Raw genomic sequence first — 15,364 nt, 5'->3', positions numbered from 1 at the left:
AGACAGGGATTTGAGCTTGGTGTGGGCAGTTTATGTATAGACCACTGGATATAGACCGCTGAGGGCAGCTCTGTGACTTGGGCAAAGCCCACTTTGTGTGGGGGTGGAGGGAATGGTAGGGGAACCATTTTCTTTTCCTGTAAATATTTTTATCCCCGGTAGGAAGAAGCCTGCAGGTCCTATTGTGTGAGCACAATGGGCTCTCCTTCTCCACGAGTGTGTTGTGTTTCCCCTTGAAGAGCAGCAGGGAGGGAGCTGGGGACAGGGGGACACGGTGAAGGGGGCGGAGGGTCAAGAGGAGACCGGACTGCAGGGATGTGCCAGGGCAGAGCCAGGAAGTCAGGAAGGTGCAGGCATGATGGCAATCACCCTTTCCCCATAACTGCATCTGAGAAATGTTTCTTTTTTTTTTTTTTTTTGAGGCGGAGTCTCGCTCTGTCGCCCGGACTGGAGTGCAGTGGTGGATCTCAGCTCACTGCAAGCTCCGCCTCCTGGGTTTACGCCATTCTCCTGCCTCAGCCTCCCGAGTAGCTGGGACTACAGGCGCCCGCCACCTCGCCCGGCTAGTTTTTGTATTTTTAGTAGAGACGGGGTTTCACCATGTTAGCCAGGATGGTCTCGATCTCCTGACCTCGTGATCCACCCGTCTCGGCCTCCCAAAGTGGTGGGATTACAGGCTTGAGCCACCGCGCCCGACCGAGAAATGTTTCTTTTTGAAAAATGCACCTTATTTATTGTAGAACAAATAGAATTTGCAGAGGAACACTGTACTCCCCCGGGTTCCCTCCCATCCAAGATGAAGCCTCTCCCATTGTGGCCTGTCTCCTTCCAGAAGCTTCCTGGTGCTTGTCTGCTCAGGACGCCTTGCACCTGGCCGTAGCTTCCGCTTGGGCCCCCAACCCTGGTTTAAAGATCTCCCTTGTTCCCCATCCCCAGATAAGTCAGTCCCTGAGGATGGGAGGCCGTCAGAGACACTGAGTCCTACCAGTAGTAGTCATGGTGGTCCTGTGTATTATGCACCTGCCTGTCAGGTGCCAACGCTTACTGTTCCCATTTTACAGATGAGGAAACCGATGCTCAAACTGACGAGACATGCTGTGAGTCAGGCAGAGCTAGGGCTTTGTAGGAAGGTCTGGGCGTTTCTGTAGCCCACGTAGGTCACCAACCTGCCAGGACGTGGGTCAGACATCAAACACCCCAGACAGAGGCCTCCTCCATCCCCACCCAGATTTAGGGAGGCGTCTCATCAGCCATCAGAGCTGAGAGGCTCTCTGGAGCCACCTTGTTCAAGTTGTCATCGCCCTAAGGGGAAACGGAAGCCTAGAGCCAGGGAGAGACTTGCCCAGGTAGTGGGGCCCTTGCAATCCTGGCCCGTGGGTGTGTCCCCTGTCCCTGGAGTGACCGTGGGGCGCCAGTGCCGCAGCTGTAGGTGGGTGGAGAGCAACCGTCTCCCTAGACCCTTCCAAGGTAGCTGTGACTGCCCAAGGCTGGGATGGAGAGGGAGAGCCTGGCTGTGACCGGGCCCTGCATCCGTGCCTGTCCTGGGTTCAAGTCCTGGCATCACCACCCTGCCTGGACCCTGGGTGAGCCCCTCCATGGCTCTGAGCCTCACTCCTCATCTGCAGAATGGATGAGATGTAGCCCGGCCTCAGAGGCCTTGGGAGGACTCGGGGAGATCCAAAATGGAGGACGTGCTAGGCAGGGGGTGCGCACACAGGCTCTGCTGGCCGGTCAGCTTCATTGGGAGCACCACCTCCCTGGACCTGGGCCTCACTCCCTGCCCCCTCCTGCCCACAGGTGCCACTGGACGAGCGCATCATCTTCTCGGGGAACCTCTTCCAGTACCAGGAGGACAGCAAGAAGTGGAGGAACCGCTTCAGCCTCGTGCCCCACAATTATGGGCTGGTGCTCTATGACAACAAAGTGGTGAGGCCTGGCCCGGGCGCCACACTGAGCTCCACGCTTTCTCCATGTGTGCCCCTCCCCTACTCGGAAACTTAGGCCCCAGACGCCACCGGCACAGCCTGCATGCAGTCACCAGGGCCAGAGCACAATCTCAGCCCCTCCCCTCCCCCAAACTGTGGGCTGTCCTGGGTGCCCTCTCCAGATGGCAGCTTATTCTTCATCTAGGGAATATCGCTGACTCCTTCTGTCCCTTATAACCAACTGTCACTCACTCCTCCCCATCCCTCCTAATCTCTCTACAGTCCCTCTGGCTCCAGGGCGTTCCTCCTGCCACCTCCTTCCTCACTGGGCTTCCTGCCTCTCCTCCTACCCCTCCCATCCTCATAGCCACAGTGAGCTGTTGGAGGCACTATCTGGCCATTCCTTGCCCCGGCTTGCCCCTGCCCTACGGTGGGCAGGTGTCCGAGAAGGACATCCTATGGGAGCATTGTGTCTTATCTTTTCCCCGAGCCCTTGGGGAAGCCCTACCTGGTTGAGCCACAGACCTGATTTCTTCAATTGCTCATTTCTCCAGAGCAGCCAGAAGGACAGGCCTGTGCCCTGTATTTCAGGGAAGATCAATGTGACAGCAACATAAGGTCAAGAACAACCTCGTGCCCCAGAGTAGTGGTTCTCAACTGGTAGCACGTCCGAATCACCTGAAAGGCTTGCTGAAAGACGCGTTGCTGGGCTTTCTTCCAGAGTTTGGATCAGGTCTGGGGTGGAGCTAAGATTTGCATTTTTTTTTTTTTTTTTTTTTTTTTTGAGACGAAGTCTAGCTCCGTCACCAGGCTGGAGTGCAGTGGTGCCATCTTGGCTCCCTGCAACCTCCACCTCCCTGGTTCAAGCGATTCTTCTGCCTCAGCCTCCCGAGTAGCTGGGACTACAGGCATGCGCTACCATGCGCAGCTAATTTTTGTATTTTTAATAGAGACTGGGTTTTACCATGTTGGCCAGGATGGTCTTGATCTCCTGACCTCATGATCTGCCCTCCTCAGCCTCCCAAAGTGCTAGGATTACAGGCGTGAACCACCGTGTCCGGCCTGTAAAGATTTGCATTTCTAATAAATTCTAGGGTGGTGCTGAATATCAGAGACCATGTTTTACAAATCAGCACTCTACAGGTTCTGAGCTACTTTCAGAAACTGTGTTGTATAGTGACACCTGGTGGCAGGGAGTAGCATGGTAGCCCTGCTGTATGAGCTATTCCATCAGAACTGCTTTCCCCACTGCTACTAGTATAAGTTTCCAGACCTAATTCTCCTCTAGAGGATACTTGTGTGGTGCTCAGAACCTAGGAAGTTGGTGGGGGCAGTTCAGGGTAATGGTCAAATACCCCAGGCTCCAGAGACAGATAGCCCTAGTTCATGTCCTAGGTCTGCTACTTCCCAGCTGTATGAAGTTGTGGGTGATCCACCTTTTGGATTGGGAAAATTCTGTGAAATGAAGCATGCAATCTCCTTAGCACAGGGCCTGATATGTAAGAAATGCTCAACTAGTGGAGCTGCTGGGAACAGAGGTAACAGCAGCAGTAGCAACAGTAAGAACAACCACCTCGACCAAGCTCACTGAGTCCTTGTGGTGTGCCAGGCACTGCAGATTATCTCACTTGATCCTCATGTGGCTCTGTGAGGCAGGAATGGTTATTACCCTGGTTTTGTTTTTATTTTAAAATGTTTTCCCCATCCTGAATATTCTTGATTCCCTGGTCTTATAGATGAAGAAGCTGAAGCTTAGGCATTTAAGGAACTTTATCCTCAGCATCACACAGACACTACCCAGTGAAGCCAGGAATTGAGCCCAGAGGCAGGGTCTAGGTTGCTATGGATGCCACACTGCTCCGATCACCATGACAGTGACATTCTCCCCTCTGTTCCTCTCTTGCCTCCTCTTCTTCCTTCCCCTTTCCTCCCCACTTTGGGCCACACTGAGTAGGGCCTTGAAACCAGGTGGGATTTGGGCTTGGCCACACCCTTAACCCTCAGGGACCATCTCTCTTGCCTCCCTCAGGCCTATGAGCGGCAGGTCCCACCACGAGCTGTCATCAACAGTGCAGGCTACAAAATCCTCACTTCTGTGGACCAATACCTGGAGCTCATTGGCAACTCCTTACCAGGTAAAGGAGCACCCATCCCAGGCCACGATGCCCTGCACAGGCCTCTGGAGCTGGCCAGGGGAGGGGTGGCCCTGAGCCCACTGTTTTCAGCCCCATGTTTGTGGAGAGACCAGCTAGGCTTAGAGCTGTGGATGGGGACCTCACTGTCTGCCTTTCCCCTCTCCCTAAATCCTTGAGAACCTCCTGGGAGATGTTCAGTGACCCTCCCTCATAAACCTGTGGGTCAGCACTGTGTTAGTCAGGAGTTACTCTTCTTGGCATCCTGCTTTTGCTTCACTTTGGCTGAAATTCCCCAGAAGCCTTACAGAAACAACATTGGCCTCTCTGATGATCCCTGGGAACTAGAGGGCAGGGGACAGGCCTGCCTAGGGGGACTTGAGAGTAGAGTCTTGCCTCCATTCTGTGGTGATGGAGGGCTTGGGTGAGCAGCATTCCTGGATTCCAGTGTGACTCTGGCTTTGTTTCACTGTGTCTGCTCAGGCGAGTCACTCCCCACTCTGAATCTCAGCCTCTTCAGCATCTACAAAGCACAGGCACTAAGAGGACTGCCCTCAGGGTGTTGTGTGGACCCTGAAGGGGCTATGTGCCCAGTACAGGCCAACCCAGAGCCAGGACAGAAAGAAGAACTGTTATTGTCATATCATTAACAGCAGCGGCAGGGTCAAACCCAGGACCAGTTATCTCGCTGGATCTTACATATCCTTGAGAATGAAATTGAAGGAGGGAAAAATTCCTTTTGCTGTGTTTTGTTCCTCCCCACATGCCTCCCTCCCCATGTGGACACTTAAGCTACACTTTGGCCTCCACAGCCGAAATTTGAAGGGAAACCCAAGAAGGTAGTGTTTGACTCTTGAACCTGAGAGCTCTGATACTGTGTTGTTTTTGTTTTACACAGTTTAAAACCTAACCCAAGACTGGAGTGGATGTGACTTATTACCCACTCTAAAAAATGAGTCTACACAGATGCTGGACTCAGGTTTTGGGCTGAGGAGGACACAGCCAGAAAGAAGGCTGCTCCCGTCCCCCTGGCTTGCTGGTCACCCTGGGACAGGCCGGCCTTCTCTGGGCCTGAGCCTGACCTCAGAGCTGATGCCAAGGGATCAGTTCTCTGCCATCCTCTGGTGGAGGGCAACCACAGAGGGCAGCTGCTCACTGGGCACTGTTTCCACAGGGACCACGGCAAAGTCGGGCAGTGCCCCCATCCTCAAGTGCCCCACACAGTTCCCGCTCATCCTCTGGCATCCTTATGCACGTCACTACTACTTCTGCATGATGATGGAAGCCGAGCAGGACAAGTGGCAGGCTGTGCTGCAGGACTGCATCCGGCACTGCAACAATGGTGAGCGGCCTGTGGGTGCAGGGGCGGTGGGAGGGACAGGCAGGACCTGGGTTATTGCTGAATGGTGACACCTAGTGGCTGAGTATGGTGTGGCAACCCTGCTCTACCAGCTGTTCTAATTTTCCTTCGGTGGTTATAAGAAACCATGTAATACCACCCTTAATCTTCTTCCTTGATGAAAACAGTTTTGTACTGCTCAGGAAAAAGGTAGGAAATTATTCACAGAGCGGTGTGGTTGTTGAGCCCTTGGACCCTGAGTCACAAAGTCACAATCCTGATTCTCCCATTTTCCAGCTATGTGACCTTAGGGAACTGATTTACCTTTTGGAGCCTCTGTAAAGTGGGGATAATGCCTTGTGTGTCTTAGGGGGTTTATGAGGATTCACAGAGTCTACCTCATGCTTGATAAAGATTTTTGTTGTTGTTGTTATTATTATTATTATTATTTTATCACCAACCTGCAGGGTGATTTGGAAACTTCACTGCCTCCCTCAAGGCCTCATTGCTCTCATCTGTAAACTTATGGGGTGACTCTTCCAGCTCACTCATTTATTCAACAAATGTTTTTAGTGTCTACTCTGAGGAGGCCTGGATTTAAGCACTGGAGGTGCAACAAGGGAGCAAGAAATATTCCATGCCCTCCTACGATTGGCAGTCTGGTAGGGGAGACAGATGATAGACAGATGAGGATGCGGGGGCAATGGCTTATGGCTGTGCTGGGTACTGAGTGGAGCCATCCTGGGAGCCATGAGGGTGTGTGTGTGTGCTGGGGGAGGGGTTGATCAGGGCAGGCTCCCTTGAGGAGGTTATGGCTCAGCTTCAGCTGAGACCTGAAGGAGAAGTCCCAGACCTGAAGGAGGAGATGCAGCAGTCCCAGGTCCCCTCACATCCTGCAGAGAGGAGAGGGGAGGAGTGTTCCAGGCAGAGGTAGGCAGCCAGCATGAAGGGAGACCCACAGATGGTAGGGGTAGGCCAGGAGGAGAAACTGCACGAGGCCCTGAAGCGGGTCAGGTCTGGAAGAGTCTTGAAGGCCTCTAAGGAATTTGATCAGAAGGGCTGAGGATGGCCTTCCAAGGAGAACGGGGTCCCTGGGGGTCTTTCTGCTGCTGGGGAAGGAACAACCCAGTCCTGGACACTGAACTGCTTCCTGGTGATCTGGCCTGAGGGAAGTGCCTCCCCCTGTTCCACCCTTGGGCTCAGTGCCACATGGTGCAGAGGTGGAAGTTTGCAGGGGACGGAGTGAGCACCAGTGGCCTCTGGGCTGCTACCGCGGGACTCAGCTCACCCCACCCCTCCTGCCCGCCTCTCCAGAGCCACCTCTGCCCTGTCTGGAATCTGCCAAGCAGGAGGAACCAGGTCTTCAGTCAGGCCAGCCCCTGCCACCTGGGCCCAGCTGCCCACAAAGGGCCTCCTGTTCCCAGGACCCGGGAACTGTGGGCTGGGACTGGGTGGAGGCACTCAAGGCTCTGGCTGCCTGGCCCAGGGCCTCCTGCCTCCCCAGCCCCTGGCCTGGCGCCATCTCTCTAGGTTTCCAAGGCTAACAGCTGACCTGGCCTGGCAGGGTGGGTGACCTGGGCCAGATAGGGAAGGGGTGGGCACAGAACAAGGTTGGGAAGGGCCACCTCAGTCCCCCATGTGTGTAGTGGGGATGATGATAAACTTGAGCTTGAGAGATGATTGGGAAGAGCTGGTCTGGGTGGGGCACTTGGCCGTGAGCCTGGCACGCACAGTGAGCACTTGGTGGGGAGGCCATGGGGAAGTTCTTGGGTCTAGGATGCAGTGGACCAGAGAGAGGCCCAAGAGAGCTGCTGGGCCAAGGAATGAAGGGGTGTCCTGTGCCAGGAAGGTGTCCTGCCGAGTGGCCCCTTCTCCCCAGGGCAGGAGCTGATGAGGCTGGTTTCAGGCCTTCCTTCCACCCCACGGACTGTGAGAAAGTTCTCTGCTTCCTCTGTCTTGGAGGCTGGGCTTGGAATTTGTGGAGCCTGGAATTGCTCACTCCAGGGGCTGCCAGGAAGTGGGGGCTGGGGGGAAGGAGGCCAAGCTGGGCGGACACCAGCGGTCCCAGGGACCCCTTCACATCCTGCATTCCTGGAGCAGCTGGGGGTGGCAGGAGGCAGCTGGGGCACTGGCTGTGCTGGGTCCTCAGTGTTGGCCTCGGGTGCAGAGGTCAAGGCTTCTTCCTGTCTGACCATGGTCCCTCCCCCTCTGTCTGCTGCCTGGGAGTGAGGAATGCAGTTTCCTTTCTTGGAAGGTCTCCAGGTCTGGCTAGAGTCCGCTGGTCCTGGGTTCAGGCCCTGCTCTGCCATCCACTAGCTGAGTGGCCTCGAGCAGTAACTGCCTCTCTGAGCCTCAGTTCTCTCCCTGGGAAAAGTAGGGCACAGTGAGCTGAGGATTCAACGAGCTGATGTGTGTGCAACCTCGGCCAGTCCTGGGGCCTCAGTTTCCCAAGACTGCCATAACGAATACTACAGACCGGGCAGCTACGCAGCAGAAATCTGTTCTCTCCCAACTGGGGGTCTGAGTCGAGGTCAAGGTGTCAGCAGGGCTGGTTTCTCCGAGACCTCTCTCCTTGGCTGGTGGCCGGCTGCCTTCTCCGAGTCCTCACAGGGTCATTTCTCTGTGTGCCTGTGTTTTCTCTTCTTTCAAGAAGAAATGTACTTTTCCTTTTTTTTCTTTTTTGAGACAGAGTCTTGCTCTGTTGCCCAGGCTGGAGTGCAGTGGCGCGATCTCGGCTCACTGCAAGCTCCGCCTCCCAGGTTCACGCCATTCTCCTGCCTCAGTCTCCCGAGTAGCTGGGACTACAGGCACCTGCCACCTCGCCCGGCTAATTTTTTGTATTTTTAGTAGAGACGGGATTTCACCGTGTGTTAGCCAGGGTGGTTTTGATCTCTTGACCTCGTGATCTGCCCACCTCGGCCTCCTAAAGTGCTGGGATTACAGGCGTGAGCCACCACGCCTGGCCAATATACTATTCTTTTAAGGGCACTAGTTGTATTGGATTTGGTTCCATCCTCATCCCCTCCATTTAACTTACTTCTTTAAGACCCTGGGACCAAGGGCGAGTGTGGTGGCTCAGGCCTGTAATCCCAGCACTTTGGGAGGCTGAGATGTGTGGATCTCTTGAGGTCAAGAGTTCGAGACCAACCTAGCCAACATGGTGAAACCCCATCTCTACTAAAAATACAAAAATTAGCCGGACATGGTAGCGGGAGCCTGTAGTCCCAGCTACTCGGGAGACTGAGGCAGGAGAATCACTTGAACCTGGGAGGCAGAGGCTGCAGTGAGCCAAGGTTGCGCCCCTGAACTCCAGCCTGGGTGACAGAGTGAGACTCTTCTTAGAAAAAAAAAAAAAAAAAAGACACTGGGTCCAAATACAATCATGTTCTGGGGTACTGGGGGTTAGGACTCCAGCATGTGAATTTGGGGGTGTGGAGACACACTTCAGCTCCTAAAGAGCTGGGCTCATGGGAAGAGCTCAGGAGGGGTGACCCTGAAACTTGTCACACTCGGCGGCTGGGTGTGCAGAGAGAGTCCCAAATGTCGAGGCTGGCTGGGCTCCCTCCCGCTGTCCTGGCCCTCCGCCTTACCTTCTTGCCATCTGGAAAGCAGCCCTGCCCTGCACACCTGACTTGGTACGTGCAGGATGAAAATTCCCTCTCCCTGTGGGAGAGCCAGCAGGTAACACACTGTCCAGATTTTCCAGTCAAAACTTGGTTTCTAGGAACCATGCCCTTCTGAGAGGTGGGTGGGGCGTCTGGGGGACCTCCTCCCCTGGCCCAGGTGGGCAGCCCGCACCCAGGGCTCTGCATGCTGCTCCAGCTGGAACATCCCTGCCCTGCTCCTGTCACTCCTGCCTGACTTTAGGTCCCTGAAACGCAGGAGTGAGACTCCCACAGGCCCCTGTCCCCGTCCAGGCAGCTGCGCTGTCAGGATACGGGCTGGACCTTCCCCTGCTCAGCTCCCTCCCGGCTCTGACAGGCAGTGATTTCTGTGGTCAGCTGGGTGTGGGGAGGGCAGGGACCCAGAGAGGGGCTTTTTCTCTGCGGGTGGTGACTCAACCCATAGTCATGGCAGTGGGAGCCTTGGGTTTCTGGTGCCCAGGCTTCCGTTTCCCCTTCCTGGGCTCTGGGGATGCGGCGGTCAGAGGCGTGCGGCCGGGGGAGCCTGCCTGCTGCCTGGCTCGGTAGTGTTTAACCACCTTCTTACCCCAAGTCAGATTTTGCAACTTCCTGCCAGTTGCCTCCCCGGCATTGAATCTGGAGGTCCACGCCTCACTCAGGGGTTCACCTCACTGGCGTTTGGGTCGCTGACAGCACCAACAATGACAAAAATTCAGAAATAGTGCTTTTCTAGCTGTTATTAATAGTAAACGCTTCCATTCTTTTTTTTTTTTTTTTTTTTTTTTGAGGCAGAGTCTCACTGTGTCACCCAGGCTAGAGTGCAGTGGTGCAATCTCGGCTCACTGCAACGTCTGCCTCCTGGGTTCAAGCAATTCTTCAGTGGCAACCTCCTGAGTAGCTGGGATTACAGGCGCCTGCCACCACGTCTGGCTAATTTTTGTATTTTTAGTAGAGACAGGGTTTTGCCATTGGCCAGGCTGGTCTTGAACTCCTGACCTCAAGTGATTCCCCCACCTCAGCTTCCCAAAGTACTGGGATTGCAGGTATGAGCCACCGCACCTGGCTTTGTTCTTTAACAAAGTTATTCAAGCATCTGTGCCAGGTACTGACCTGGACTCAGTGGTGAACAGGACGGAGGGACAGACCCCGGGCCCAGTAGAGCAGCCAGCTGGCTCCTCAGTTATTGATAAAAAGTGTGGCGCAGGGCAGTGCTGGGCCCTGATCTCCTGTCCCTACACTGTGGCCCAGGGAGCCCTGCAGTGGACCTGTGAGACCATTGTTCCCATTGTTTGGAAGATGAAACAGGCCGTTTCGGGTTTAGTGATCTAGAACCAGACTCAGCAACCTATGGCCTATGGGCCCAGATCAGCCAATTGCCTGTTTCTGTCAACAAAGTTTATTGGAGCAGAGGCATGCTCATTTGTTTCTGGATGGTCCATGGCTGTTTTTGTGCTGTGACTGTAGAGGCGAGCATTGCGGGAGGGGTTTTATGGCCTGCAGGGCTGAGAATATCTACTGCCTAGCCTGTTCCAGGCAAAGTTCGAAGGGCCCTGATCCAGCAGTCAGGGAGGAACCGGGCTAGAACAAGGGTGTCTGGGTGCCTCTAGGGCCATTCTGGGTGGCTGCTCATGGGACGGGAGCTTCTAGTCCTGGCTCTGCCACTCCCTTCCCTGTGACCCGGGCCCGTGGCCTTGCCACCAACTGGTTGTCTCTTCATCTGTAAAGCAATAAGGCAAATGATAGTGCCCGGGTCTTGGGGTGGGTGGGAGGATTTCAGGAGCTAAAGAGGCAAGGGGGGCTGTCTCATCACTGTTGGTAGTGGGGTCATTACTGCTCTTGCCTGTCAGATACAACCACGACTGCTCTGATGACGAGGGGAGTGGGGGTCCCAGCTGCCCCTCCTGAGGTGCATGTCGTGTGTGGGGCGGGGGTGGGGGGGTTCTGGTCAGTTGTCAGTTGGTCTTGGTAGAGGCCACTGGGCCATCTGCTGACCTCCTCTCCCCCTCTGTCTCCTGGGCAGGAATCCCTGAGGACTCCAAGGTGGAGGGCCCCGCATTCACAGATGCCATCCGCATGTACCGACAGTCCAAGGAGCTGTACGGCACCTGGGAGATGCTGTGTGGGAACGAGGTGCAGGTGAGGCCAGACGGGCTGGTGGGGAAACCTCAGAAGTCACCCGAGGACCCAGCAGGGGAGGGCACGGGGCTGGGTACAGAGATGAGGCTCTGGGGTGCTGCTGGTTTGGAAGGAGATGACATGCTCAGGTTTGGACAAGTGCAAGGGCCGGTGCTGGTGGAGATACTCACTGGTTTATTCATCACTTACTGGGCATCTGAGCACCTGGACGAGGCGCTGGGGTGCAGCTGGGAACAATGTGGACACATCCCTGGCCCTCAGGGAGCTCTCTGTCTAGCAGGAGAAACAGACATTTGGCAAATAAATGTACACTTACATGTGCAGGCAAAGCAGGGAAAGAGTGTGGTATTCCAGGTAGGGAAGGCAGCCTGTGCAAAGGCCCTGGGGCTGGCTCCTGAGTCTGAGGATCCTACAGGACACTCAGGCAGATCACTTGGGACCTGTGGGAATGAAGCTCAGGAGAGAGAGCAGTGGGGATGGTGAAGCAATGGGCCAGTCGCGGAGGAGGTGGGGGCTGGAGCGGCCCGTCTTGTGGGAATGCGGAGAGAAACAGGCCAGCTGAGCGCTCTCCAGCCCCTGGCCTGGCCTGTGCCTCCTCAACCTAGATCCTGAGCAACCTGGTGATGGAGGAGCTGGGCCCCGAGCTGAAGGCAGAGCTCGGCCCGCGGCTCAAGGGGAAACCGCAGGAGCGGCAGCGGCAATGGATCCAGGTGGGTGGGCCTGGGGCCCTGGAGCGGGGACGGCGCCGGCAGCTGGCGTGGTGCCCTCAGCCCTGGTGCCGATGCAGCTGCTCTGCCCACAGATCTCGGACACCGTGTACCGCATGGTGTACGAGCAGGCCAAGGCGTGCTTTGAGGAGGTGCTGTCCAAGGTGCAGCAGAGGCGGCCGGCCATGCAGGCTGTCATCCGAACCGACATGGACCAAATCATCACCTCCAAGGAGCACCTCGCCAGCAAGATCCGAGGTAGGCGGCCACTCCCATGCCCGACGGGAACTCCAGGGGCCAAGGTGGACTTTCTTTTTATTTCGTGACCCATGTAAATTTCACAGCAGTGACTTGCTCATTGATCATTTGTAAGAATTGGAGTCAAATCTGCAAGGTGGTACTCCAGTCCCTGTGAGTTGTTTTGTGGCTATTATTTCTATAAACCCAGATCTTGAAGAGAAAAATTTTTGTTCAGGAGGTTCAAGCCTTCTTTTCATCTCTGACTCATCACAGATTTACCATGTGTCATTTTAAAGTACATTTACTTTCAGCAAGTGTAGTTTTCCTAGGTCAGTTTATTCTCTGTCACCCAGGCTGGAGTGCAGTAGCGCGATCTCCGCTCACCACAACCTCCGCCTCCCGGGTTCAAGCAATTCTGCTTCCTCAGCCTCCTGAGTAGCTGGGATTACAGGCACATGCGTGCCACCATGCCTAGCTAATTTTTGTATTTTTAGTAGTGATGATGTTTCACCATGTTGGCCAGGCTGATCTCAAACTCCTGACCTCGTGATCTGCCCGCCTTGGCCTCCCAAAGTGCTGAGATTACAGGCGTGAGCCACCGCACCCGGCCTGTCCTCCTTTCTCTTCCAGCTAGATGGGATCCTTTCACCGGCGCAGTCCCCATAGCACATCTGCAGAGCGCAGTTTTAGCAACTGTCACTTCTCCATGAGGCATTCTTTTAATTTAATTTAATTTATTTTATTTGTTTTATTTTATTTTATTTGAGACAGCGTCTCACTCTGTCGCCCAGGCTGCGGTGCAATGGCATGACCTCGGCTCACTGCAGTCTCTACCTCCCGGGCTTAAACCATCCTCCCACGTTAGCCCCCCAAGTAGCTGGGACTACAGGCACATGCCACCACGCCCAGCACATTTTTGTATTTTTTGTAGAGACAGGGTTTTGCCATGTTGCCCAGGCTGGTATCAAACTCCTGAGCTCAAGCAATCCTGCCTTGGCCTCCCAAAGTGCTAGGATTACAGATGTGAGCGACTGTGCCCAGCCCTTTTTATTATTGTTATTATTATTATTTTGAGATGGAGTCTTGCTCTGTTGCCCAGGCTAGAGCACAGTGGCGCAATCTCAGCTCACTGCAACCTCGCTTCCCTGGTTCAAGCAGTTCTCCTGCCTCAGCCCTGCAAGTAGCTGGGATTACAGGCACCCGCCACTACGCCCGGCTAATTTTTGTATTTTTATTAGAGACGGGTTTTGCCATGTTGGCCGGGCTGGTCTCGAACTCCTAACCTCAGGTGATCCACCTGCCTTGGCCTCCCAAAGTGCTGGGATTACAGGTGTGAGCCACCGTGCCCGGCCTGTTTTTTAAGAGACACAGTCTCGCTCTGTCTTCCAGGTGGAGAGTAGTGGTGCAATCATGGTTCACTGTAGCCTCGACCTCTTGAGCTCAAGTAATCTTCCCACCTCAACCTCCTGTGTAGCTGGGGCTACAGGTGCATGCCACCACACCTGGCTAATTTTTAAACTGTTTGTAGAGAAGGGTCTTGGGTGGGCAAAACTCTGTCTCTTTTTAAAATTTTTTAAAGAGAGAGAGAGAAGGCTGGGGGGGGTCTTACTGTGTTGCCCGGGCTGGTCTCGAACTCCTGGCCTCAGACAATCCTCCTGCCTCAGCCTCCCGAAGCACTGGGATTACAGGCATGAGCGGCCGCGCCCGGCCTCCTGTGGGTTCTTCTTTACTACCCAGACCCTGAGTATTGGTTGGGAGCTGGATAGGACACTGAGACTTGACATTTCTTGTGTGGAACAAAGAACATTAGCTGGGCTGGGATGGGGGTGGACATCTAAATATTCTTGGGTGAAAATGCTTTGGTCAGAATGTTCTGGAAATGGTCCCCAACCACAAGGAAGAAACCTTTTACATAATTACGTAGAGCCAGCCACACCATTCCAGAGAGGATCGCCCCGTGTTGTAAAAGCAGAGGCTCATTAAATCTACTAACGTAGGTTTTCATTGCTGTTGTTCTTTGTTCAAACGAAGAAGCGAGACCCACCCCAAAGGAGTGTTTTGTCTATTTCTAGCTAAGCGGAACACTGCTGACACCTCTGGGCTGGCAGTTTTCTTATTTATTTTCATGTTTAATTTTTGTGGGTACACACTAGGTGTGCATATTTATGGGGTACATGAGATGTTTTGATCATCATACAATGTGTAATAATCACATCCTGGAGAGTGGAGTATCCATCCCCTCAAGCATTTATCCTTTGTGTTACAAACAATCCAAGTATATTCGTTTAGTTTAGTGGGGTTTTTTTTGACAGAGTCTCACTCTTGTTGCCCAGGCTGGAGTGCAGTGGCGTGAACTCGGCTCACTGCCACCCCCGCCTCCCAGGCTCAAGCGATTCTTCTGCCTCAGCCTCCCGAGTAGCTGGGATTACAGGCACACGCCACCACGCCCAGCTAATTTTTGTATTTTTAGGAGAGATGGAATTTCAACATGTTGGCCAGGCTGGTCTCAAACTCCTGACCTCAAGTGATCTTCCCGCCTTGGCCTCCCAAAGTGCTGGGATTACAGGTATGAGCCATCGCACCTGTGCAGCCTCTTTTGGTTATTTTTAAGTGTACAATTCAATTATTATTGATTATAGTCACCCTGTTGTGCTATCAAATACTAGGGCTTGTTCATTCTGTAACCAGAAAGGGGTCCCGATCCAGACCCCGAGAGAGGGTTCTTGGATCTTAAGCAAGAAAGAATTCAAGGTGAGTCCATAGAGTTAAAGCAAGTTTATTAACAAAGCGAAGGAATAGGCCGGGCGCGGTGGCTCACACCTGTAATCCCAGCACTGTGGGAGGCCAAGGCGGGCGGATCACGAGGTCAGGAGATCGAGACCATCCTGGCTAACACCGTGAAACCCCGTCTCTACTAAAAATACAAACATTAGCCGGGCGAGGTGGCGGGCGCCTGTAGTCCCAGCTACTCGGGAGGCTGAGGCAGGAGAATGGCATAAACCCGGGAGGCAGAGCTTGCAGCGAGCGGAGATCACACCACTGCACTCCAGCCTGGGCCACAGAGCGAGAATCCGTCTCAAAAAAAAAGAAAGCGAAGGAATAAAAGAATGGCTACTGCATAGACAGAGCAGGAGGGCTGTTGGTTGCCCATTTTTATGGTTATTTCTTGATGACATGCTAAACAAGGGGTGGATGATTCATGCCTTCCTTGTTTAGAGCACATAGGGAGACTTCCTGATGGTGCCATGGCGTCTGTAACCTG

At 54.1% G+C, this 15,364-nt stretch overlaps 1 protein-coding gene across 1 annotated transcript in view; it reads left to right on the top strand.

Annotated features, from left to right (window-relative positions):
* Positions 1–15,364, top strand: part of NIBAN2 (niban apoptosis regulator 2) — a 65,099-nt gene that overhangs the window by 40,529 nt on the left and 9,206 nt on the right. The window contains exons 3-8 of the mRNA XM_010367840.2: positions 1,798–1,926; positions 3,955–4,060; positions 5,232–5,399; positions 11,040–11,155; positions 11,761–11,865; positions 11,958–12,120. Of these exons, the coding sequence (XP_010366142.1) occupies positions 1,798–1,926; positions 3,955–4,060; positions 5,232–5,399; positions 11,040–11,155; positions 11,761–11,865; positions 11,958–12,120 (787 nt within the window). The remainder of the gene's footprint in view (positions 1–1,797; positions 1,927–3,954; positions 4,061–5,231; positions 5,400–11,039; positions 11,156–11,760; positions 11,866–11,957; positions 12,121–15,364) is intronic.

The sequence above is a fragment of the Rhinopithecus roxellana genome, chromosome 16 (genome assembly GCF_007565055.1).
Source record: "Rhinopithecus roxellana isolate Shanxi Qingling chromosome 16, ASM756505v1, whole genome shotgun sequence".
NCBI classification, from domain to species: Eukaryota; Metazoa; Chordata; class Mammalia; order Primates; family Cercopithecidae; genus Rhinopithecus; species Rhinopithecus roxellana.
Note: the sequence above shows the minus strand (reverse complement) of the source record. Positions and strands in the feature narration are given on the sequence as shown.